The sequence below is a fragment of the Pristis pectinata genome, chromosome 2, assembly GCF_009764475.1.
Source record: "Pristis pectinata isolate sPriPec2 chromosome 2, sPriPec2.1.pri, whole genome shotgun sequence".
NCBI classification, from domain to species: domain Eukaryota; kingdom Metazoa; phylum Chordata; class Chondrichthyes; order Rhinopristiformes; family Pristidae; genus Pristis; species Pristis pectinata.
The window spans coordinates 55,509,243-55,532,240 of NC_067406.1; the positions used below are offsets into that span (position 1 = coordinate 55,509,243).

Genomic DNA, 22,998 nt, shown 5'->3' on the forward strand with positions numbered 1-22,998 from the left:
TACTTGCCTCCCTACAATGGCGAAGCCTACAGAGAAAATAGAGGGTAAATCTGAGAGCAGGCTTGGTAAGGAGGGCCAAAGGAAGAAAGGCCAACAGCCAGAGATTGGCATGTTAGATCAGAGCCCAGAGGGAGGGGAAATCAGGGTCGTGTGGTTGGGGCTGTGAATGGGCCTGGAGGATGAATGGGACTGTGGATCAGAGCCCAACAGAGTGTCAAACATTGCACAGTGATCAAGTCCACTACAGCATCTTGATCTCACATGTCAAACACACAGTACTGAGTGATTCAAAGTCTCATACAAACAAGTGCTATATTTAATAGCTATAAAGCTAAATCTCAACATTAATAATTGATAAATATAAATTATAAACAATAAAAAAGATGTGACAGATTTATATTCAATTTCAATTTGTCTGCAGAAATTGGTGCTACTTGAAGAAAACCAACACAGGACTTCCTACATTGACCACGCCATTGACACATGTGGTGACTGGTTATTCACTGCGAAGTTGCCGAGACTTTCCTGGTACGTTTATTCATTATCCTTTACTAGCTTATCCATGTTTTCTTTCCCAGCAGCTTTCACCTTACATATACCTTTTGCATCTAAGAAATTCGAACCATATTTTTTATGGACTTTCTTGTAAGTGATGCCAACTTAGTCCCAGTCCCTTGCTCTTACCCCACAGACCTTCAAATTTCTCCTTCTCAGACAAATATCAATTCAATTTTAGGAGCTCAGAACAGAGTGTCTATTTGGGAGACTGGTGCCTGGAATGCGAATGACTTGGCCTGCCCAGTATTGGCCTCATGCTGCCAAAATAAAACTAAACTGTGAGAGACATTGCATGATAATTGCGGAGGTGGAAAGTACAGTAGTTCCTTGATCATATATCCAGAGAGGAATGAACACAATGCACACCAAGTTCAACACCTGATTATTTCTTAAAGGATTTCGGTGTTTGTGCCTACACGACTCTATCTGGAAACTTACAGCACACATTGATTAGTTTTACTACATGAAATAAATTTTCTGCCATCACTTCTAAAATTGGTCCCCTGCCAGTTTTAACCCTTGTTATTTCTCTGTGTTTTAGTTTGGAGGGATGGGCTGACTGGTGCTGATGGCTGAGAATTCCACACTGTCAGGCAGTCATCAGCATGACCCAAGGGCAAGTGATAAGTGCGACCATGGGTCCAGTACAGCAGCCAGGAAGGCATGTGCTGTGCATAGTGCGATCCCACTTATTATAACAGTTCAACCTTCCCTACACACTCTAAGATCATGTCTCAGACCTTTCCTTTTGATGCTTAAGTCCCAAGTTGTTCCAGCCTTTTCTATCATGGATCAGCTGAGCAGTCTTTATAGAATTATGAAATGGAAAGGAGACCATTGTGTTTGTGTTAGCTTTATGAACTTAGTCCCAGTCCCTTGCTCTTACCCCACAGACCTTCAAATTTCTCCTTCTCAGATAAATATTAATTCAATTTTAGGAGCTCAGAACAGAGTGTCTATTTGGGAGTCTGGTGCCTGGAATGCGAATGACTTGGCCTGCCCAGTCAACAAGGCAACATTCCCAGCACTTGAGGCCCAAATGACAATGAACTTAAGTAATGGTGTGCTGAAGCTCATTTTTTTTGCCAGTTTTGTGGGCAAAACAGAATTGGGACTGTTATCACAGCATTACAGATTGGACTATTCTGCACCTGGGTGTTATTGGAAGATGCTTCACTTTTTCGCTAGTAATGAAATAGATGCAGGTAAATGGTTATATTCCAGAAATACACAGATGAATCTGCTATCAAAAATTATGTCTTAACCAAAATGAAATAACCGGGGCTCATCTCTTTGCTGTGGAAGAGACCTTTGTATTGCTTGCCATCTTTTTATTGCAATCTCAGTGAATATTCAAATGTGGGCTCTTGTATTCTTCCTCTTTTCTGCTGGCACGAATGTTCAATTCCAATGTATTTATTTTACAGATTGTGAATCCAATGTTTTTTATAACAGATCATTTGAAGGGAAAGTACTGCAAGTTAAACAAGTTGAGAGTTATGGGGACTGTCAGGAAAGTTGCACAGACCACAGACAGTGCCAATTTTTTACCTTTGAAGAGACCTACGACCAGGAAATGTAAAACATTTTATTTTGCTTCAAGCTTTCCAATTTTAAAACATTGAAGGCCACTGATGACTATTTTCCTTTGTTTTAGGTACAGTTGCTATTTACAAAAGTCTGATAATGGCTTACCATCCAAAATAGATGAATCAATTGGAGCGATCTCTGGCTTTTCTTTGAGGCTGTGCACATTGAACCAAAGTAAGTAATTTTTTTATCGAGTGAAAACTAAAGAATCTTAAATTCCCTGTAAAGAGGACTGTCAAGGAATTTGGATCATTTGTGCTTTTTTGAGCAGTATGAGTACCCTTACAGCTCCAGATAGCAACCATGATGTGTGTGGAACAAGACACCATTTTGATAAAGGTATCAGCATTTAGGTCCATTGAAATGTTCAAAACAGAAGGATCATGATATCAATCAGCTTGCAATCTGCAGGACCATTGGAAATTCATCATGTAGGTCAATGTCCAGTCTCCTTCCACAGCTGTGTTGTCTTCATTCTGTGGCAGTCTGATATGCAGGTTGCATTTTAGCCACCATGATAAAACAAAGCTGGTTACTGAGTGAAAGGGACTGTTAGATGAAGATATACTCATGGTTCTCGTGCATGACCCATGCAAATGTGACCAGCTCGTCTACAATGAAAGCCATGCTGCACATGAAATATGAAAAGCAGACGACTTATGTACTGAATCAATGATTTTGATGCCTTGACTTCAGTGAGATCTCTGCAGTGACCAGGGCAAGGTGGAGTGAGATCTCTGCGGTGACCAGGGCAAGGTGGAGTGAGATCTCTGCAGTGACCAGGGCAAGGTGCAGTAAGATCTCTGTAGTGACCAGGGCAAGGTGGAGTGACCATGGTTTAGAATACATACTGCTGAGTCATTTTTTTCGGTCCCTGATAGAGACATTTACAAATTATTAAAATTGCTGTAAATGATTCAAAAGATAAAAATTAATAAAAATTTAATTGAAACATTAAAATATCAACAATTGATTAAAATATTAATATAAAATAAATCAAATAAAAAATAAACATCTTTTTCTGTTTTATTTTCCTGCTTGGGAAGCCTCACTCAGGCGAATGGGACTTTAACCCCGCACAATGTGTGGCTGGTGTAGGATGGCAGTGGGGTATTCCCCAGCATCTCCTACAAAGGTTCTGTGTAAGTCTGGGACCCACGTATCTAAGAGTGGCTGTATACTGACTGTTCCCTTCAGTACAGCAAGCCACATTTGGCACAATTTGGCCCTGTAATATAGCATTGAATAGCATTATCAACATTCTCATGCACTGACAATGAATTTGTTAAATGGATTAATTCCAGCTTGTGGTAAAGTCAATCAACCAAAATCCCATGTTTCTGGTGGAAATGTTTCTCTTCCTGGTGAGTGGCCATGGCAAATTTCTATCCACATTGACCAAAAGGATGAATTCAGACATTTCTGTGGGGGATCCATTATATCTGATCATTGGATTATCACAGCTGCTCACTGCTTTGAAAGGTATGACTTTTGCCTCCAGAAGTGAAATACCACTTGTTAAATGCCTTAATGCCTATGACAATTCTATTTCCCGGAACAGAAAAATTTGTCTTTACTCTTATGAACACCATTTCTTAACAGCATTGATATACAGAGAAATCTTGGGCTCCAAGTCCATAGCTCTCTGAAAGTGGCCACAGAAGTAGGTAGGGTGGTACAGAAGATGTATGGCATGCTTGCCTTCGTTGGTTGAGGGATTGAGTATAATAGTAAGGAAGTCATGTTGCTGCTGTATAAAATATTGGTTAGACTCCACTTGGAGTATTGTGTGCAAGTCTGGTCACCCCATTACAGGAAGGATGTGGAGGCTTTGGAAAGGGTACAGGTGAGGTTTACCAGGATGCTGTCTGGATTAGAGGGTATAAGATATAAGGAGAGGTTGGACAAACTTGGGTTGTTTTCTTTGGAGTGTCAGAGGCTGAGGGGAGACCTGATAGGTTAATAAAATTATGAGAGACAAAGATGCATCAGAGAGACTGTACCTTTGCAGAGGTGGGTTCGTCCATTTCCATTTCGCTGAGGAACAGGTTGAATCTAAGGGCAGTGGGTTTGACAGAGTTGCTTGCAGCCTTGAGTTCCCGTTTTTGTCAGTAAAAGTTCCCATTAATAACCTGGACCTTTTGCTGAACAGAAAGGGTTTCCATTCTATAAATGGACACATGGTTGTGGATAATGAGAAGATTTTCTTGATGTCAATGCCACGTTTCTGGGAAGCACATCCAGGGTCACCGCCCTCAGGAAGATGGTAATGCCAGAAATTTTATACAGCTAGCACTGCCCAGAGGGATGGATCTTGGCGGAGGAGGGCTATCCTCTATCTCTCTGGCTTCTGACACTTATCTGCAGTTGTCCCACTGGTGCCAAGCACTGTTGTGGGAAATACCATTGGTCTTCTGGAAATTACGTTCTGGTACCTGCTTTAATCTGGGGAACCCTGCATTACATGCACTGCATATGTGGAGACCTCACTGTTGTGTGCTGTATGCCGCACAACTTAGTGTCCTGAGGACAGTAGTTGGTGCCAAAGGAAAAACAGCACACAGAGCACTAAGAGCCATAAGGCACAGCAGAAGAACAGCAGAAGTGAAAGGAACAGAAAGACAAAGAAGGTGACAAGAGGGAAGATCTTGCAGAACACCACCAGCCTCATCTCCCAGCAGAGCCGGGGAAGGAAGTATTGACTGAACTGACAATAAGGGATTCCTCAGAGATATAGTTTTCTTAAGCAGCTTACTAATCATAGTCTACAATCCAGGGCTGGCGATCTTCCGACCTCCAGGAACAACTACGAAGCGGACCCGACTCCCGGAACGATGAGATGGACTATAACCTCACGATCTACCTTGTTGTGACCTTGCACCTTATTGCACTGCACTTTCTCTGTAGCTGTGACACTTTATTCTGTACTGTTATTGTTTTTACCTGTACTACATCAATGCACTCTGTACTAACCCAATGTAACTGCACTGTGTAATTAATTGATCTGTACGATTGGTATGCAAGACAAGTTTTTCACTGTATCTCGGTACAAGTGACAATAGTAAACCAAACCAAACTGAACAAAATGAGACTCTCCACACCTGCAGACCGACCCAGTTCACCAGGGAATTGAGATGATACATAATAATTCCCCACACATTATTTAGTAGGTCCATATGCACTGGTCATAATACCACCTTCTTCTTAGGCAGTCCCTTGAAATTGAGGGTAACTTGCTTCCCCTCCAGTTTTAGCTGATGAGGCCCAAGTGCGGCCTGCAGTCTGCAGCACTTTTGGGGCAGGGTGTGTTTGGCAGGATGGGCAGATGAGTAGTTTGTGAGATGGTGTGCGCCTTCCACCATTTATTTGAGGCTTTCCCAGATATGGGAAGTGGTGCCTGTTTTCTGGAGTCTCATCGAGATGGAGACAGAAACTTGTCTCCATCTTACACTTGTTTCATGATGGAAAGCAACCAGTGATTTTAAGAAATATGTTAACAGCAGATCCAATCACAATGCAATGTCAAGCAGGGCTGCATCATCATCCCAACACTTTTTACAATTTTTCTTATCATAATGTTGCACTTCGTCTTCCATTGGAGTAGAGAACTAATCTGTAGGACTAATGGGAAACTGATCCTAACATATCAATGAATGAATTTCTTACTATCCCTGAGTGGGGATTCTCCTGCCTGGGTAAGTCAACTGTAGCCACCTCCTGACAAGGCTTTTGCTTTGATGGTCTCTGCAGGTCTTCTGGCCCTCTTGGTATATCTGACCTCCCTCTTCTGATGAGAATGCTGGATCTCTTTGAATGAATGTAGCAGCTCTGCAGCCTTTTTCTCCTGCATGTCAGCCATAGGTGCATTGCTGGTGTCTAGCTGCTGTGGGTAGTGTGCACCTTTCTCAGCTAAGTGCATAGCACATTGTTGGAAGCTGCATTCAACAGAGTCTGGTCTTGTCAGGAGATGCCCAGGCCCTGCCTGAGTACACGATTATGCGGATAAACCAGTTTAACACTGTTTCAAATGTCTTTGGTGAAGTAATTGGCTTACTTCACAACTTTTTTTGCCTGGGAAACCAAATAGAGATTAGCACTAAAAGCACTGCCAGTTTAGCCTCCGCAAAAAGGATGAAATCCAAAATTTAGGCAACTGTTTTAAAAAAAAACTCAGTTCTCCATTGAAAATGCCACATGGTGATCTGTTGGTACATAAAATAGAGAATGATTCTTTGTAATATCTTTATCCATTGCTGTTGCCATCATAACAAACATTTTGGAAATTTTTGCTGTTTCTTTGGCTTAAAATTAGCCCTTTTAATTAGTATTGCAGGTGTTGACATTATAGATTTGAATATAATATTTTAATATATTGATGATTAAAACATGCATTTGAACAGGACTGAGGATCTCAGAAAGTGGAGAATATATGCTGGTATAACAAAGTTATCTGATATTACAAACAAAATCACTTTCCACAAAATTGAAAAGATAATTATCCATGAAAATTACAACAGTGAGACGATGGATTGTGACATTGCTCTCCTCAAACTCAAGCAAGCTATTGTCTTTAATGGTAAGTGTGAGGATGCAAATTAATTTATACAATTTATAAATATTTGACATTTATCCCTATAATATTCCAAATATGCACACAGATTCTAAATTTAAATTCTAAACGATCCACATCTTGTACGTGCAACTTAGTTTTATCAAAAATGTTAAAATTTTGGACAGTCAAATTAATTTTAATACCATAATTGAAAATATACAGTAACATAAAAAACTTGTGATTTCAGCAGATCTTTTATAACTAATGTTTATATCTAATGTAGTAAAACCCACAGCTTTCCCTGATGGTGTATTTAAAACCAATGGGAAAGATGATGGGGTGATTGACAAAAGTTTGCTCAAAAATGCGTTTTATGTAAAGCCTCAAAGAAGAAGGTCACCATTATGCTGTTTGTGAAAATTAAGACTAACATTTTCAATTGTGAGGTTCACAGAACAGTGTTGGATTTCTCTATGTAACACCGTGGTGAAGTTGACATTGTCAGTTTCAGTGCTGCATTTCTTTCAGATGTGTTACAAGTCCCCAGCGTGATGCACAGCAATTGCAATCACTGCAGGCAGCTGTTAAAAGGACATGATCAAAGTACTCAAGACACACTTGTGTGGTTGTATTGATGTTGCAGAAGGTCTGTGACACAAGCAATGCAGTTTGATTATTGGCCCTTTAAAATGCATGATTTCAAGGGCTAAAATCCTGGTTAATCTTTAAATAACTAAGAACTGTCACTTGAGTGAAATTTGCATTTTGCACCATTGACGACTTCATTTGGTCAACTTATATTTTTGTAAGAAAGTGCTAGGGAGAATGAAAATCCTGCTGAAAATTCAGGGGCAAGTTTCCTCATGTGTGCCAAGGCACCCAGAAATGTGCACAAAATTATTCTCCTCTGGGTTATCCTGATTTTTCGAGGGCACAGCACACTTTGCTTTGGCCCCAGAAATGCTTTGAGAATCAGAATCAGAATCAGAATCAGATTTATTATCATTGACATATAAAGTGAAATTTGTTGTTTTGCAGCAGCAGTACAGAGCAAAGATATAAAAATCTATCAATTATGAAAATAAATAAATAGTGCAAAAAAAGAATAATGAGGAGGTGTTCATGGGTTCATGGATCATTCAGAAATCTGATGGTGGAGGTGAAGAAGCTGTTCCTGAATTGTTGAGTTTGGGTCTTAAGGTTCCTATACCTCCTCCCTGATGGTAGTAACAAAAAGAGGGCATGTCCCGAATGCTAAGGGTCATTCATGATGGATTGAGGCACCACCTCTTGAAGATGTCCTCGATGATGGGGCGGTTGAGTCTACAACCCTCTGCAGCCTCTTGCAGTCCTGTGCATTGGAGGCTCCATACCAGGCTGTGATGCAACCAGTCAGGGTGCTCTCCACTGTACATCTATAGAAATTTGTAAGAGTATTTGGTGACATACCAAATCTCCTCAAACTCCTGATGAAATAGAGCCGCTGGTGTGCTTTCTTCATGATTGCATCAATATGCTGGGCCCAGGATGGTTCCTCCGAGATGTTGATGCCCAGGAACTTGAAGCTGCTCAACCTTTGTGCTGCTGATCCCTCAATGAGGACTGGTGTGAGTTCTCCCAACTTCCCCTTCCTGAAGTCCACAGTCAGTTCCTTGGTCTTGCTGACGTTGAGTGTGAGGTTGTTGGTGCAACACCACTCAACCAGCCAATCTATCTCATTCCTGTACGCCTCCTCATCACCATCTGAGATTCTACCAATAACAGTGGTGTCACCGACAAATTTATAGATGGCTTTTGAGCTGTGCTTAGCCACACAGTCATGAGTGAGAAGAGAGTAGAGCAGTGGGCCAAGCACACACCCTTGAAGTGCTCCGTGTTGATTGTCAGTGAGGAGAAGATGTTATTGCTGATCCACACTCACTGGAAGTTGTGGATCCAGTTGTAGAGGGAGGTACAGAGGCCCAGGTTTTGAAGCTTGTTGATTAGTACTGAGGGGATGATGGGGTTGAACGCTGAGCTGTAATCAATAAACAGCAGCCTGACGTACATCTTGTGGTTGTCTAGGTGCTCCAAAGCAGAGTGGAGAGCCAGTGAGATTGTGTCTGCTGTAGACCTGTTGTGGCAGTAGGCAAATTGCAGTGGGTCCAGGTCCTTGCTCAGGCAGGAGCTAATTGTAGCCATGACCAACCTCTCAAAGCACTTTATCACAGTAGATGTGAGTGCTACCGGGTGATAGTCATTGAGGCAGCTCACTCTGCTCTTCTTGGGCACTGGAATGATTGCTACCCTTCTGAAGCAGGTTGAAGATGTCCTTGAACACTCCAGTCAGTTGGTTGGCACAGGTTTTCAGCACTCTGCCAGGTATACTGTCAGGGCCTGACACCTTCCGAGGGTTCACCCTCTTGAAACATTGGCCTCCGAAGCAGAGTTCACAGGGTCGTTGGATGCTGTGGGGATTCGCACAGGTGTTGTGTTTTTCTCCCTTTCAAAGTGTGCATAAAAGGCATTGAGCTCATCAGGGAGTGAAGCATCACTGCCATTTATGCTGTTAGATTTCACCTTAGAGGAAGTAATGGCATGCAAACCCTATACGGTCACTTTGGTGTTTATATCATGAGGTTAGTAGCTATTGCTCATTTTAAAATCTTGATTGTGTTATTCACTTAATTATGTAATCTTATTATGTTTACACAGATTATCAAATGCCAATATGCCTTCCAACTTCAGAAGAACAAGTGCCTTTGGGAAGCCAGTGCTGGATAACAGGTTGGGGAAAAGCAGAGACAGGTGAGTTGCAATGGTAATATAATCAAGGAAATGCTGCAACTAGTAACACAAGCCTTGTAGTATTCTTGTGTGAGATGCTCAGTTTCCAAGCAGCAGTGCGATATTTTGCAGTCAGACAGCTTCCTGTTGCAGCTGTGATTGGAGTCCCAGGTGGTCTGCTCTCTCCCTTCTCAAGATGAAGGGCATCACAGAATGAGTGGGAAACCATTGTAAAGGGCCAGTGCAAGCAAAATTTATGGTCCATTTGGAATCAATGCACAGACAGAAATAAAGTTTGGATCTTGCATATTGTTTAAGGACTACAAACAAACTGCTGGTGGAACTCAGCAGGTCAGGCAGCATTTGTAGAGGGAAATGGACTGTTGAAGTTTTTGGTCGTGACTCTTCATCTGGACTGAAAGGGTAGAGGGGAGACAGCCAGTATAAAGAGGTGAGGGAAGAGGCAGGATAAGAATTGGCAAGTGATAGGTGGATCCATTTGAGGAGGGGTGATAGGCAGGTGGAGGAGGGAAGATTGAAAATAGCAACAGATGCTGGGAGGCGACAGGTGGAGGCAACAAAGGGCTGCAGACGATGGAATCCGATAGGAAAGGAAGGTGCAGCACGGAACCAAATAAGGAAGGTGGGGTGGGGCAGATGGGAAAAGTGGGCGGAGGGGATCCATTGGGAGGAGTGTGTGGGTAATGGGCAGATGGAGAGGGTGGAGGATAGGAAAGAAACAGGGTGATTGGGGGCTGAGTGGAGGATGAACTGGATGGATCAGGAGGAGAGAGAAAAGGGACAGAAGGGGTGTGGGTTACCTGAAATTGGAGAATTCAATGTTCATATCGTTGGGTTGTAGACTACCCAGGTGGAATATGAGGTGCTGTTTCTCAAGCCCAGCTCTGCATCCTATCAATGACCTGTTGTAACCTACAGCAACCTTCTACGCTATCCACAACACCACCAATTTTCGTGTCATCAGCAAACTTACTAACCCACCCTTTCACATCTTCATCCAAGCCACTTATAAAAATCACAAAGAGCAGGGGTCACAGAACAGATCCCTGCAGAACACCACTGGTCACTGACCTCCAGGCAGAATATGTTCCACCTACCACCACCCTCTGTCTTCTATGGGCGAGCCAGTTCTGAATCCACACAGCCAAGTTTCCCTGGATCCCATGCCCCCTGACTTTCTGAATGAGCCTTCCATGAGGAACCTATCAAATGCCTTACTAAAATCCATGTACATCACATCCACTGCTCTACCTTCATCAATGTGCTTTGTCGCAAAGAATTCAATCAGGCTCGTGAGGCACGACCTGCCCCTCACAAAGCCATGCTGACTGTCCTTAATCAGGGGAGGAATCAAAAGAGGGAGGAATCAAAAGAGAAGTTGTTCAGGGTAAGCACAAGTTCTGCCAGGTGGAGGAGAGTGATCATAGAGGGGAACTGGCTGGATCTGTGTTCTGGAAAGAAACAGAGCGTTAGCACTAGATTGAAAAACAAGGACTAGATTGATAACTTTCATGTTGCATTCAGTGTTGTTCATTGAGGGAAGTTAGTGTCTGGTTAGAGAGTTCAGGAAGGAGGGAGAGTTCACTCTGCAGAGGGGCGCCCTTCACCTGAACCAAACTGGTAACCTTGAACTTGTGGAGAAGGTGAAGTATGCAAACTAATATAGTAAGGAGTGAAAAAAGGCTGGGTTTGAAATAAACTGGAAATGCAGAATTAATAGATCCATTTGAATAGAGACAAAACTGTGAAAATCACTAGAATGGGAAAGAAGCAGTGAGAAACTGAAAGAGGTAGAAAAAGAACATATTGTTAATGTCCTAATAAATTGGGAGTCAGTGTTGAGTCATTTGGATGTGAATATCCAAAACACTCAAACTAAACTAAGGAAATAGAAGCATGAACAATTCAGAGGGAAAGATAAAAAGAACAGGGCAGATATAATGGATTATTTAATTATCCTTGAAATCACTCTTGAGAATACATCCAGTTCTGTTTTCTATGTTCATTTCTAGTTGGACAGAAAAAGGAAACTACTTTAATTAGTTCTGGAAATGAAATTAGACAAATAACAAAGCAATTCTCAAATAACAACTGAAATTTCATTTGGTTCAGAATGGGAATAAAAGCACACAATGAGGAATGATTGTGGCCTAGATCAGAAAAGGGCAATATTCAGAAATATAAAATGTACTAGTCCTAAAATAACTGGGTGGATAAATTGGCAAAGGATGACAAAGGATAAATTATGGTACATTTTCAAATGTAAGAAATAATTGAATGGGAATTGGATGGAATATCACCTGTTTCTCATGTGTAAATTATGCATTAATTGAGTTAACCCAGAGTAAGATCACACTACTGTAATGATCATTTCAGCATGAAATAACATTATTGGGAAATTGCACTGGGGACATCTGTGCGCTACTCATGTTAGGGCTGATGTTTTTCTGATGTCAGATGAGCAGTAAATGACATCAACATTTGAGCATTGAACATTTCAGCTCTTACAAATAATAAGTGGAGCTTTTGGGTTCAACCTGCATGTCTTACTGACTTTTTGCAATACAGGTAGGGGCACATCGCACTACCTGGTTGCTCTCAACACCTCACCTTCCAGCTTTCCAGACCCAATATTGAATTCTCCAACTTGAGGTAACTCGCTCTTTCTTCCTGTCTGTATGAGAACTGACCATCATCTTGGCTCAGTTTTTCATCTTCTATTAGTCTGGCCTGCTGGGCACATCCCACAGCCTTGTTACTACCAACATATTACACAGACGGATACTCTAATTGCAACATTACTACATTTGGTCTCATAAATATTCCCTTTGTTCTGTCCATCCCTCCCTCACCTTCTCTGCTGCTGAAAACTAAGTTGTTTTCTTATTTTTTCCTGGTTGTAACAAGGAGTTTTGGATCTGAAACGTCAGTTGTTACTCTTTCTACAGATGTTGCCTGATGTGCTGACTGTTTCCAGCATTTTCTAATTTTATTTCGGGTTCAAGCACCTGCAAGCTTTCATTTTTCATTTGTTGCTTTCTCTGTTGTTTAAATGGATGCATTGCTGACATTAAGAGACTTGACTGAGCAGCTGCAGAGCTGACTGTAGGCTATTCAAAGAGGGAGACACAAGAGATTGCAGATGCTGGAATCTGGAGCAACAAGCAAGATGCTGGAGGAACTCAGCGGTGCAGGCAGCATCTGTGGAGGGAAATGGACAGTTGATGTTTCGGGACAGATGAAGGGTCTTGACTGTCCATTTCCCTCCACAGATGCTGCCTGACCCACTGAGTTCCTCCAGCATCTTGTTTGTTGCTGCAGGCCGTGAACACTTTTTTTTGCACTATTTATTTATTTTTGTAATTTATAGTAATTTTTATGTCTTTGCACTGTACTGCTGCCGCACAACAACAAATTTCACGTCTTATAAGTCAGTGATAATAAATCTGATTCTGATATCTCATCCTCCCAAACTCCAGTATCGGTCAATCTTTCCTTGTAGGATAATTTCTATCCCAACAATGAATTTAATGAATCTTCCCTACACTTCGATCAAACCAATTATATACTTTATTATTAAAGAGACAAAACCACTACAGTGTTAATGTTTCAGTCAATAACCTTTTATTAAACTCTATTAGAGTCATCAATCTGAAATATTAACTTGGTTTCTCACAGATTTTTCATGGTCAGCTGAGTAGTTGAAGCATTTTCTGTTTAGTCATTAAAATGAATTTTATTTGCTTTTACATACTTCGATACTCTTTTCTGAACATTTTAGGTCAAATATCTCAAATTCTTCTGAAAGCGAATGTTCCTGTAATAGATGATGAGAGATGCCGATCTGTTTATTTAGGAAGTATTATAACAGAAAACATGATGTGTGCTGGCAAAGATGATGGCAAAGTTGACAGATGTAAGGTAATATAAAATAATGTATTTTTAATTATTAATCACAGTGGACTGAAAACCCTCAACTGTTCCACTGTTATTCCATCATTATGTATCCCAAAAAGGTTAGAAATTAAACCAAGGCTGCAATTTCTGTGACTCCAAGCAAATGCAGCAATCCGCCGGCCCTATGGTGTAAGAGTGGGAACTGCACAGAGCAGAGATTTAACTCCTGCATCCAGGAGAATTCACTGCAATTACTCCTCAAAACAGGCCTGGCTAAAGAATCAAAGAAGGGAGTTGATGGACAGGTGAAAGAGAATAAGCTGTAGGGCTAGAGGCAACAAGGGAAGGGGAATAGGACTGATAGGATTGTCCTGCTGGGAGCAGGTCTGACTCAATGGGTCGAATGGCCTTCTTCTGTTTGGTATACACCAAGGAAGTTTCTGTGTTCTTTTCATTATCTCCAAATACTGACTGCCACTCCAATGTTTACCTCTGATGTGACAGAGACATCAAGAATTTCCATAGTGCAAAAGAGGAGGAAATGTTTAGTGCTTAAAAATTCCAAAATTAATATTTAAGCATGGCACTAACATAGGTGAGATGGATATTAAGTAATGCACTGCTCCTAACTGCATAAGTTCAAATGTGGGCAGAATGTTGTGTAAAACGTGATCTGGAGTACATGCAGATTTTTCAATACTAGAGTCAAGCTGGTCAAGGCCAGTTCATTCTTAACTGATACTTGCACATATTCTAGTTGGAATCATGACACAGGAAATTCTTGCTCATTATTTTCTTCCCCTCCCCATATGTCAGTTGCTGAAAGCATTGATATTACACTTACCAACCATGACTGAAATCAACCAGCTCAGTCTTAAATCAAACCTGGAGCCTTCTAGATCTATTGCTATTGAGTCTTGGATGTCTATATTTTGACTGCAGTTTAAAATTTCAATAAACACCTTCTGACATAATTGATTTCTTCTTTTGGCATGCACGCTGTGATTTAAAACTCAATTTGTTTACTAATATTCAATATAGAAGGCTACCTTGTCCAGTTGGGCCCACAAGTGCCTTCAGTGCCATACTGCGTAGATCACTACCCTCTGAAGTGATAATGTTGTACAGATTTACATTGGATGCAGAGGTTGCAAAAGGTTTCGTTCTGATTGAGAAAGTGGACAGGGATGTGGAAAATATAAGTAACTTGGGAAGATTTCTTGGCAGAACCAAAGCCAATGACTAATTTTTTATTTGTAGAATGGTTGTAGCATAGTAAGAGGCCATTCTGCCCATTGAGTCTGTATTGACTCTGCATATGGGCAATGTAACTAATCCCATTCCCCTACACTTTCCCCATTTCCCTGAAAATTCTTTCATTTCCAATATTTCTCTAGCTCCCTCTTGAACACTAGAATCTGCCACTTTCTCTGATCATCCCTGCTTAGAGTAATTGAAGTACAGAGTCATACAGCATTTTGGTGTGTGTATATTATATATATACATAATAAAATGAAGAAAAGCATACAATATAAAAAGTCACAGACCATCTGCACTAATCCCATGTTATTGGTATTGGTTTATTATTGTCACTTGTACCAAGGTACAGTGAAAAGCTTGTCTTGCATACCGATTGTACAGATCAATTCATTACGCAGTGCATTGAGGTAGTACAGGTTAAAAACAATAACAGAATACAGAGTAAAGTGCCACAGCTACAGGGAAGTGCATTGCAGGTAGACAATAAGGTGCAAGGCCATAACAAGATAGATTGTGAGGTCAGGAGTATAGTCTCATCACAGTGGGATAGAAGCTGTCCTTGAGTCCGGTGGTATGTGCCCTCAGGCTCCTGTATCTTCTTCCTGATGGGAGAGAGGAGAAGAGAGAATGACCTGGGTGGGTGGAGTCTTTGGTCATGCTGGCTGCTTCACCAAGGCAGCAAGAGGTATAGACAGAGTCCATGGAGGGGAGGCTGGTTTCCATGATGTGCTGGGCTGTGTCCACGACTCTCTGCAGTTTCTTGCAGTCCCAGGTACAGCAGTTGCCACACCAAGCCACGATGCATCTGGATAGGATGCTTTCTATGGTGCATCAATAGAAGTTGGTGAGTGTCAAAGGGGACATACCAAATTTCTTTAGCGTCCTTAGGAAGCAGAGGCGTTGCTGAGCTTTTTTGGCCATGGCATCTGTGTGGTTGGACCAGGACAGGCAATTGGTGATGTTCACTCCAAGGAACTTGAAGCTCTCAACCCTCTTGACCTCAGCACCATTGATGTAGACAGGTGCATGTACACCGCCCCCTTTCCTGAAGTCAATGACCAGCTCTTTTGTTTTGCTGACATTGAGGGAAAGGTTGTTATCATGACACCATGTCACTAAGCTCTGTCTCCTTTCTGTACTCCGACTCATTGTTATTTGAGATATGGCCCACTATAGTTGTATCACCTGCAAACTTGTAGATGGAGTTAGAGCAGAATCTGGCCACACAGTCATGAGTGTATAGGGAACAGAGTAGAGGGCTGAGGATGCAGCATTGTGGGGCACCAGTGTTGAGAATAATCATGCTGGAGGTGTTGCTGCCTATCCTCACTGATTGCAGTCTGTTGGTCAGAAAGTCAAGGATCCAGTTGCAGAGGGAGGTGTTGAGTCCCAGGTCTCAGAATTTGATGATGAGTTTGCTTGGAATTATAGTATTGGAGGTGGAGCTGTTGTCAATAAACAATAGTCTAACATAGTTGTCTTTACTGTCCAGATGCTCCAGAGATGAGTGTAGGGCCAGGGAGATGGCATCTACTGTAGACCTGTTTTGGCGGTAGGTGAATGGGTCGAGGTTGTCTGGGATGCTGGAGTTGATGCGTGCCATGACCAGCCTCTCAAAGCACTTCATGATGGTGGATGTCAAAGCCACCAGTTGGGAGTTATTCTCCCCATATAGTTATCATTTCCTCCAGATTCTACCACTCACCTGCAGGCTAATGACAACTTACATTAGCCAATTAAACCGACCTGCACATCTTTGGAAGTAAGCCTATGTGGTCACAGTGAGAATGTGCAAACTCCATCAGATAGTGCCCAAGGTCAGCATTGAACTCAGGTTATTTGAGCTGTGAGGCAGTAGCTCTTCTAGTTATGCCACTTGTTTACAATCCTTTTCCTGTTCACATGACAGTTTTAAATGCAGCCTTACCATTTTAGCTCTTGACCCCTAAGCAAATCAAGAAAAATGAATCTGATGTAGACAGCGGAGGAGAAAAATCTTATGTAATCTTTTAAAATTGGCCTCACTGCATTAAAGTAAAAGGGTAAATTTTTCTATTGAAACAGGAATTTATATAGTAAAATAAAAATTGTGATAGCTATTTGCTTGGGTCTTCTGTAGACAGGTTCCAACTATAGCTGCATTGTTTGAATATTGTAAGAAATCTCTTGGTCAGATTTTGTATTCTTGCATTGTTTATGCCATTTAAATTAGAGCTAACAGATATAACTCCTCTTTGAAACTTGTCCCTGTTTTGTGAAGATAAGAATAAAATCAGAAGCAGCACTGACAAGGATTCTGATCATGACATTAACTCAACATTTTGCTGCCATTTACATGGACAGACTCACCACCAACACCCAACATTCTACCTTTGTCAAAGCTTAATGGACATCAAATTTGGCATGAATTGACAAGGCGTCTGTGACCAGTCTTCAAAGTCTGTCTTCCCCATTGGAAATTCCATCTGCTGAGGTTCTTGCTTCATAATTTGTTGGTCTGGATTGCGGATATCACTGCAAAAGGGAACCATAAGCAACACCGATATAAAAATGAGTACTGGGTTATGTGGGTCAGTAAATTTTAATGGATAAAAAATGCTGTGGGACACAGTGAAACATCTGATTGTCTACAGTAGGGTTGCAAATAAACTAAATTAACTTTTACAATTTAATGTATGTTGATCCAAGCAGAATTGTTGATTCCACTGAGGTCAGTAGGGATAGAAAATATCACACATGAATACAGTGGCAGGTTGGCATCAGAAATTTGTGTATTAGTCAACTAAGAAACAATGGATCATGCATTTAAAAATGTATATATTATGCAAGCCACAGAGAAAATGAGAGTCACGGGGATTGGACAGAAAAGTAGAGAAGCAAAGATCAGTTCAGCCATCATCTTATTGAATGGTTCAGCAAGCTTGAGGGGCTGACTGGCCTACTCCTGTCCCCATATGTTGTCATTGACTATTTATGGATTGCTGGAATTTAACGTTCTCTTTGTCGAGATGGAATTCTTGTTCACTGTAGGCCAAACTCCCAGGGAGGAGCAGTACCTCATTTTTGTCTCATTTAATTTACTGGATGGACTTTTAAGTTTATAGTTTTCTTGATCAGCTCTGCTGACCAATTCCATTACACCCTGACGTGACTTGAGAAATTTATTTTACAGTTTTGACAGGTAATAAATCAGGATAATAATCAATATATAATTTCAGAAAATTTAAGCAATAATATCTGATATGCGTCTTGTTTAGGGAGATTCAGGAAGTCCTTTAGCATGCGAACATAATGGTAAATGGTATTTGGTTGGAATTACAAGCTGGGGGCATGGATGTACTCAGAAAGAAAAACCTGGGATATATACTCGTTTATCAAAATTCCAAGCCTGGGTGCACAAAAAAGTTTCAGATGGTAAGAATCAGTTTACATTCACTGTTACCTTTTAATTTTGTTTTGCATTTCTTCTTCATTTTTTGGAGAAATAATCTTGAAAGTTTAAATGTGTGAGGAGATTAAATGTTTTTCTTTAAAATTCCAGCATCATGGATAGAAAGCTGAAGATCCCAGTTGGAAATCACCTGGAATTCTAGGTGAGAAACAATTTCCATAGAAGAGTGGTGTATCATGAAACATTGCTTGTTGTCTGCAATGAAAAAACTTCCAAAATATAATGAAGACCTGCTTCATTATTCTCGAAATATCTGAAACCTTTGAAAAAATGGCTTTCTTTTCCAATTTTCTGTAATGGGGCTGGAGTTAAAAACAAATGAGTGAGATTGCTAATTCATTCAATAGTACTTTCTTACTGGATGATTCAAAATTTGAAAGGATTAAAAGTTACTCTTTACAAAACAATGAATATTTTTTGGCATTTTATATCTGAAGTAACATTATTTATAAGTTCACACAATCAAAAGATAAATACCAATGGAGGTAATTTGACCCATTTCAGCACACCCATCCCGAAGTTAAGGCCAGGTTCTTACAGTTAATAACAAAGGAAAGATGCTCACAAAATTCATTGAGCTTTGGGTCATAGACTTCATTTAAGATAGACATCTTAAGATATTTATTTATTAGTCACATGTACATCGAAACACAGTGAAATATGTCTTTTTGCGTCGTTAAGAATGTGCTGGGGGGAGCCCGCAAGTGTCGCCACTCTTCCGGCGCCAACATAGCATGCCCACAGCTCCTAACCTGTGGGAGGAAACTGGAGCATCTGGAGGAAACCCATGCAGACATGGGGAGAATGTACAAGCTCCTTACAAGCAGCAGCGGGAATTGAACCCAGGTTACTGGCACTGTAATAGCGTTACGCTAACTGCTATGCTACTGTGCCACCCCATGTACACTAGATTCTGTACACTGGTTTCTTGCTCAGTACTACCCTGGAGAGAGATTCATTATAAAGTTCTTGTCCATGGCATCTGAATACTGACTAGTACGTATACCACAACCCCCTGTACTTTGTGGAAAGGCTAGCTGTGAGGGGTGGTTTGGGCAGGCCAGGCTGAGCAGTGAGGCTGCTCAGTGCTGAGTTATGGTGCTCAGGGCTGCACTCTGTCCAGCATGCTGAGTATGGCTGTGTCTGGGGACTGATAGTGGCTGCTCCAAATATTGACAGGCAGCGTTGATCCTACAGTCTCTCTCATCATCTCCTGTTGGAGGTGATTGAAGCTGCTGTCTCCTCCTCTCTGCAGAGCCTGAAGATTTCTCTATGGTGACATGCTCATTGGTGGCAGAGGTGCTGCACCTGTCTAGACACATTAGGTCCTATTTTCCTCAATAATATTGGGAAGAGAAAGGCAGCTCAGTATGGTTCCTTCCTGGCAATATTGTTTGTGAATTGTCGACAAGCATTACGAGGAAATTACAGTGCCAGCGACTTGGGTTCAATTCCTGCTGCTGCCTGTAAGGAGTTTGTACGTTCTCCCCATGTCTGCGTGGGTTTCCTCCGGGTGAATTTGATCTGTATAGTTATTGATGCAGGGCAGGTGGACCTGCTGTAGCATGGATCAGATTTTAGAATATAGAACGGTACAGCACAGAACAGGCCCTTCGGCCCACAATGTTGTGCCGACATACCTATTCCCTCCTGCCGACAGAACGCTCATATCCCTCCATTTTCCTCTCATTCATGTACCCGTCCAAGCCCTTCTTGAAAGTCCGCAATGAGTTTGCCTCCACCACCCTATCAGGCAATGCATTCCAGGCATCCACCACTCTCTCAGTGAAAAAACATACCCCTCATGTCTCTTCTGAACCTACCCCCCTCACCTTAAATTCATGCTCTCTGGTATTGGATTGCTCAATAATGGGAAAAAGATATTGCTTGTCCACCCTATCTATGACCCTCATAATTTTATACGTCTCCAACAGATCACCCCTCAGCTTCCGGCGCTCCAGAGAAAAGAGCCCAAGTTTGTCCAGCCTCTCCTGATAACACATGCCCTCTAATCCAAGCAGCATCCTATTGGTATTGATAATGGTTTATTATTGTCACTTGTACCGAGGTACAGTGAAAAACCTGTCTTGCATACCGATCATACAGGTCAATTCATTACACAGTGCAGTTACATTGAGTTAGTACAGAGTGCATTGATGTATAACAGGTAAAAACAATAACAGTACAGAGTAAAGTGTCATAGCTACAGAGAAAGTGCAGTGCAATAAGGTGCAAGGTCACAACAAGGTAGATTGTGAGATCAGAGTCCATCTCATCGTATAAGGGAACCGTTCAATAGTCTTATCACAGTGGGATAGAAGCTGTATTTTCTATTTTGAGTCGGTATTGCCTCTTGGCATCCCTGATAGCTTTCCGAAGGTTATATCTCGATTAGTAAACCCCCTCTGCACCCTCTCTAAAGCCTAGACATCCTTCCTGTAGTGAGGTGACCAGAATTGCACGCAATACTCTAAATGCGGCCTAACCAGTGTTCTATAGAGCTCTATTTGATGGACTTCAATTTGAAGTGGACTTCAATTTTCAATTCAGTGGATCTACCTAGTATTCAGTGACTTCCTTGTAATGCTTGTCAACAATTCACAAACAATGTTGCCAGGAAGGAACCATATTTAGCTGCCTTTCTCTTCCCAATATTATCGCAATTTCTTAAATTTCACTTCACCACAAAGGAAAAAGAATCTTCCTTCCATTATATGGAAGATTCAAACGATTAGACAAAAATCCATTGTCTGCTAACTTCCTTTGCAATCAGTGCATCTCCTATCTCTCTCAGACAGTTAAGTAATGATCCAGTTTGTTATAATGGAAGTTTCCAATATCAAGTGAAAATCAGGTAAACAACATAGATGTGAGTTAGCTAAAACATTTTCCACCAGGGACTAACAGAGTTGTGGAAAATCTGACTAATTAAGACAATAGAAGAGCAATAGTCAACTGACCCAAGAAAAGAATTATTTCTGAATAACAATAAAAAGATGGAGAGCGAAATTTTTGTGTTTTTGAAACTTCTCATCTTATATAGCAACTTTTCTGGAAGTTATTAAACCTGCAAAATGTTTGTATCTACGTGACATGTTTTTACTGTCATCTCTTTCTAATGTCAGCCCAAGGTTTTCTAGATGAATTGGGTCCAAATTTACAATATAATGTGGGATTCAAGGTCATAATATCTGCATTAATAATCCAGTTAATATAACAGTTATGCTACAGTATCCACAATTATTGACTCTGTCATCTGGGTGTTGACTCAGTTTGATCCAAACTGTTTATGACGTTGGTATTCTGCATCAGTCAGAGTGATGATCTGCATTCCGTGTTGTTTACACAAACAAGTCTACTTACTATTACCATTTTATTTACGCTAAAACTAAAACTCATACCTTGTCTTTACTGAACAATGTCCTCAGCAGCTTTTTGACTTCTAACATTCATAACCGGAAATCATCCAAGAACTCACCTTCTGAACCCATGGACCATCACTATTATCTTCTGACCTAATCCAGCCGACAGGAAATTGATAGGATTGGATTGATTGCTGACCTTCCAACCTGCCCTATTTTAATTGCCAAGTAAAGTTGGGTGAGATGGAAAATGGACAGCTGATCCAAACCCACCAGTTTCCATAAAGGTGAGTCAGGTTAATGTTAACCCTCAAATGTTAACTCCCAAAAAGCTCAGTGTTAGCAAAGTCATAGAGCAATACAGCATGGAGACAGGCCCTTTAGCCCAATGAGTCCATGCTGACCATAGTGCCCACCTAGCTAGTCCCAATTTCCTGCATTCTGCCCATATCCCTCTAAATCCTGCCCCTCCATGTACCTGTCCAGGTGCTTCTTAAGTGATACTATTGTACCTGCCTCAACCACTTCCCCTGGCAGCTCATTCCATATACTCACCATCCTCTGATTGAAAAAGTTGCCTTTCAGGTCCCTTTGAAATCTTTCCCCTCTCACCCTAAATCTATGCCCCCTAGTTTTGGACTCCACTACCCTGGGAAAAAGACCATAACCATCCACCTTATCTATCCCTCTCATAATTTTAAACATTTCTATAAGGTCGCCCCTCATTCTCCTACATTCCAAGGAGCAAAGACCTAATCTGTCCAAGCTCTCCCTATAACTCGGACCCTCTAGTCCTGGCAACATCCTTGTAAAGCTTTTCTGCACTCTTTCCAGTTTAACCATGTCTGTTTATGACAGGGTGACCAAAATTGTACACAGTACTCCGAGTGTTAACCTCACCAACAACTTATACAACTGCAACTTAATGTCCCTAGTGCCCTACCATTCACAGCATAAGTCCTACACTGGTTTGACTTTCCAAAATGCGTCCTCTCTGTTATCTGTATTGAGATGCATTTGTTACTCCTCGGCCCACTTCCCTAACTGATCAAGATCCCCTTGTAATCTACTATAACCTTCTTCACTAGCAACAACTCCTAATTTCATGTTATCTGCAAACTCATTGATCAAACCTTGTGCATTTGCATCCAAATCATTTATATAAATAACGAATAACAAGGGTCCCAACACCGACCCCTGTGGCACACCACTAGTGACAGGCCTCTATTCTGAGAAAACCTCTAACCACCACCCTCTGCTTCCTACCTCTGAGCCAGTTTTGAATCCACCTAACTACTTCTCCCTGGATTCCATGGAACCTAACCTTTCAGACCAGCTTACCATCCAGGACCTTGTTGAAAGCCTTGCTAATGTACAAATAGACAACATCCGCTGCCCTACCCTCATCTACCCTTTTGGTTACCTCTTCAAAATCTCTAAAAGGTTTGTCAAACACGACTTTCCACACACTAAGCAATGCTAAATCCTCCTAATCAGACTGTCTATCCAAATGCTAGTAGGTCCAGTCCCTCAGAATTCCC

General features: G+C 41.3%; 1 protein-coding gene across 10 annotated transcripts in view; it reads left to right on the forward strand.

Moving 5' to 3' along the window:
• The window catches only part of LOC127581790 (coagulation factor XI-like), a 91,714-nt gene that overhangs the window by 64,618 nt on the left and 4,098 nt on the right, over nucleotides 1-22,998 (forward strand). For 8 of the 10 annotated variants that reach the window (XM_052036511.1, XM_052036494.1, XM_052036547.1 and 5 more), the window contains 9 exons: nucleotides 422-528; nucleotides 1,986-2,136; nucleotides 2,216-2,322; nucleotides 3,453-3,630; nucleotides 6,549-6,724; nucleotides 9,395-9,487; nucleotides 13,269-13,408; nucleotides 17,902-18,058; nucleotides 18,186-18,465. In XM_052036511.1, the coding sequence (XP_051892471.1) occupies nucleotides 422-528; nucleotides 1,986-2,136; nucleotides 2,216-2,322; nucleotides 3,453-3,630; nucleotides 6,549-6,724; nucleotides 9,395-9,487; nucleotides 13,269-13,408; nucleotides 17,902-18,058; nucleotides 18,186-18,205 (1,129 nt within the window). In that variant the 3' untranslated portion in view covers nucleotides 18,206-18,465. Of the gene's footprint in view, nucleotides 1-421; nucleotides 529-1,985; nucleotides 2,137-2,215; nucleotides 2,323-3,452; nucleotides 3,631-6,548; nucleotides 6,725-9,394; nucleotides 9,488-13,268; nucleotides 13,409-17,901; nucleotides 18,059-18,185; nucleotides 18,466-21,526; nucleotides 21,745-22,998 lie in introns of those variants that run through there. The other 2 variants (XR_007958014.1, XR_007958013.1) reach the window with 1 other exon arrangement.